A 3,064-nucleotide genomic window follows, 5' to 3' on the forward strand; every position below is an offset into this window, starting at 1 on the left:
TGAAAATCGTTCTTAAATACTCGGACGTTTTGATCATTTTTAAGTTCTTATTCGTCTTTGTTCACAGCTATTTTAATATTGTACATTTAAAAAGTACATTATCAATTTATATAACAGACCAAATAAATAAATCAATTCTTATTTATTTTTCACCTTCTTATTTAACATAATACAAAATAACACTTTTACAAAATAATTTATATAAAGAGCACCAAATAATAATAGTACATTCAGTTTTATAATATTTTTTGTATAATTTCTAGTTTTAATTTTTTAAAACTTGTTTTTTGATTATTCATTCAATCTTTAATTGTTAAAGTTTATTCCCGTTTTTCAGTTTGTTTAATACTAAAATCATTAGCGTAGGACCATTTTATCATGGTTTTTATTTATAATCATTAGTAATATTATACAGTGTATAATTTATAATACAACACAAAAATAAAAATTCAATTAACTATTTTGATGTAGTCAGAAGAGTAAATATTTTTTCAGATCTTAAATGAACAGGAATATCATTAAAGTCCAATTTATAACATCTGTAAAAACAACTTCTTCCTATTTCAGAAACACTTTTTGGTATTTCAATGTGACTTAAATTTTCACATCCTTCAAAACAGTTTTCTCCAATAGACACCACATTTTGCGGAATAGTAATGTCGCTCAACTTACAACAATATTGGAAACAGTAATTTTCAAGTGTTGTAATATTTAATGGCAAATTGATAGAACTAATATTACAGGAACTAAAACAAAACATTCCAATCGATGTGACACTTTCTGGTATAACAACGTCTTCCAATCTTGTACAGGAACTAAAACAGCCGTTGCTAATCGACTTTACACTTTCTGGTATAACAACGTCTTCCAATTTTATACAGGAACTAAAACAGCTGTTGCCAATCGACTTTACACTCGATGGTATTGTTATTCCCGTCAATTTATTGCAACCATAAAAACAATAATCATGAAGTGCGGTGATATGTTCTGGCACTTTTATACCAATTAATTCTGAGATGCAATTAAATTTTATGTTATTGATTACTTTGACAGTCGAATAAAGATAAATTTGAAACAATTCATTGACTCCCCATATAACTCTATACCCAGTAACTCTTTCAGAATCGTCCATATATTTAAAGATTGTAAACAGAGGAGGTGTTGTTATTTTACTCAAAGAAGCGTCAAAACACATCCAACCAACTTCTTTAACAAAGTGTGGTATTACAATTTCGTTTAATTTGAAACATTGTTTGAAACAGCGATCGCCAATTTTAGTGACACTTTCTGGTAGTGACACTTCTCTTAAATTGGTGCAATTTTCAAAACACATACTTTCAATGGAAATCACTTGACTTGGTATTTCAAAACTTGTTAAAGACCTACAATGATTGAAACAACACTCGGGAAGTGTTGTAATGTTTTGAGGTAAAACGATTTTGGTTAAACTTGAACACATATCAAAACAACCTTTTTTAATCACTTGAACTGTGTTTGGAATAATTACTTGTTTCAAATTATAACACCCTGTAAAACAATAATCTTCTATTGATATTACACCACTTGGTATATGAAAAGTGGTTAAATTGGTTGCCCCACGATAACAGTAATCTCCAATGGATGTGATATTAATTGACTTTGGTATTTCACCAAACAGTTCTAAATCATTTTCAGTAAATGTCACGTTTTTGAATACAAAATTTTTGTTGTTCATGGAAACTGTTTGACAGTCGACATTAAACCACACAACTACTCTGAATAGTTTCTTTTTACAAAATAAAGATTTAAAAACATGTATTAGACCTAAATCATCATGATCTTTAATAACATTTCCAAAATTTTCATCTTCTCTAGACCACAAATGAAGTGTTTCTATATTTAGAAAATAACTTATATTTTTTTTGTTTAGTGGAATTGGATTAAAATGAAACTTCATCATATTGTCTTTAAACTTCTTACAGACCATTTCAATATTGATAAAATCATGTATTGATAAAAAGTACTTTGAGACAACCATTATATGATATCCATCAAGCTGTATCATTAGTTTTGTTAATGATGATTATTATTTAAAATATAAAGTTGTATTTTAAATTATGAAAATAGTCGTTATTTTGACGAAGAAGCTTTCAATAAAAAACTATAAAATAACTATAATCTGTAGTTCTAAAGTCTTTACTGTTTTATTTTTGGAACTCTTTGATTTTTTTTATTTTCAATTTAGAGTCAATGTTGTATTAGTATTTAAAAAAATAATACTGTCCAACCTTGACATTTTGCAAACTTCAACAGTTTCAAAGATCTGTTTGGTTGTTAGAAGTTTTTTTTTTGGAAAATGCAAAGTAAAAGAAAGTTGGTTTATTTGCAATTAAGTTAAAATAAATAAAATATTGTATGTTTGGCTTTTACGTTTTAATAACACACAAACAAAATAAAAAAACACATAAATAATTACTTATGATTATCAACAAAAATGAAATCACAATTTTTAACTCAATAATACAAATTATGACGAATCTCAAAATGTTTGATTTGGAAAATGTTGAGGTTTGATTGTAATAAAAAACAAATAAAATATATCAAATTGTTTTAAACACATTGTACTCTTTTCTTGTAAATTCGCCATTTATGTATTGAAGTAACACAGGACCTTTAATTGGAATACTTAATTCGTTTACGAATGTTGCATTTACGTAAGTTGTGGTTTCGTCCTTAACAACACCAAAACAGTTATGTGTATGTCCGAAACAGACCAACTTTGGTTTATATTTAGTGATAAATGACAATATTTGGTGTGATCCACCATGATATGTTGGTGGTGAGAATGGCGCAACTGACATCATATCCATTATATTATAAGGTGGTTGATGTGATAAAAATACAAATGTTTTTGTTGAATCGAGTTGAAAAGAATCGTCGCCAGCAAAGTTCCATTTTGCTCCATAAAATACAAAGTTGTCAATAGTCACACTTTGATTGATTAATAAAATAGCTTCTGGACATTCTTCAGATACCCACTTTGATATCTGTTCTGTGCTTTTTGTGATTTTAAGTTCGTATACCC

The 3,064-nt window shown here is 27.5% G+C and overlaps 2 protein-coding genes across 2 annotated transcripts; both read right to left on the reverse strand.

Annotated features, from left to right (window-relative positions):
* Positions 1–457: 457 nt before the first annotated feature.
* Positions 458–1,966, reverse strand: EIN_240910 (hypothetical protein; the record flags this gene model as incomplete). Its single annotated transcript, XM_004183102.1, has 1 exon — positions 458–1,966. The coding sequence occupies one exon, from the start codon at positions 1,964–1,966 to the stop codon at positions 458–460; it is 1,509 nt and encodes a 502-aa protein (XP_004183150.1).
* Positions 1,967–2,579: 613 nt separating this feature from the next.
* On the reverse strand, positions 2,580–3,035 carry EIN_240920 (ser/thr protein phosphatase family protein; the record flags this gene model as incomplete). The annotated part of the gene is made up of 1 exon (XM_004183103.1): positions 2,580–3,035. A coding segment is annotated over one exon (456 nt), but the record flags the coding sequence as incomplete, so codon positions are not given.
* Positions 3,036–3,064: the final 29 nt, after the last annotated feature.

This window comes from Entamoeba invadens, assembly GCF_000330505.1.
Source record: "Entamoeba invadens IP1 unplaced genomic scaffold scaff_1105074725341, whole genome shotgun sequence".
Classification (NCBI taxonomy): Eukaryota; Evosea; order Mastigamoebida; family Endamoebidae; genus Entamoeba; species Entamoeba invadens.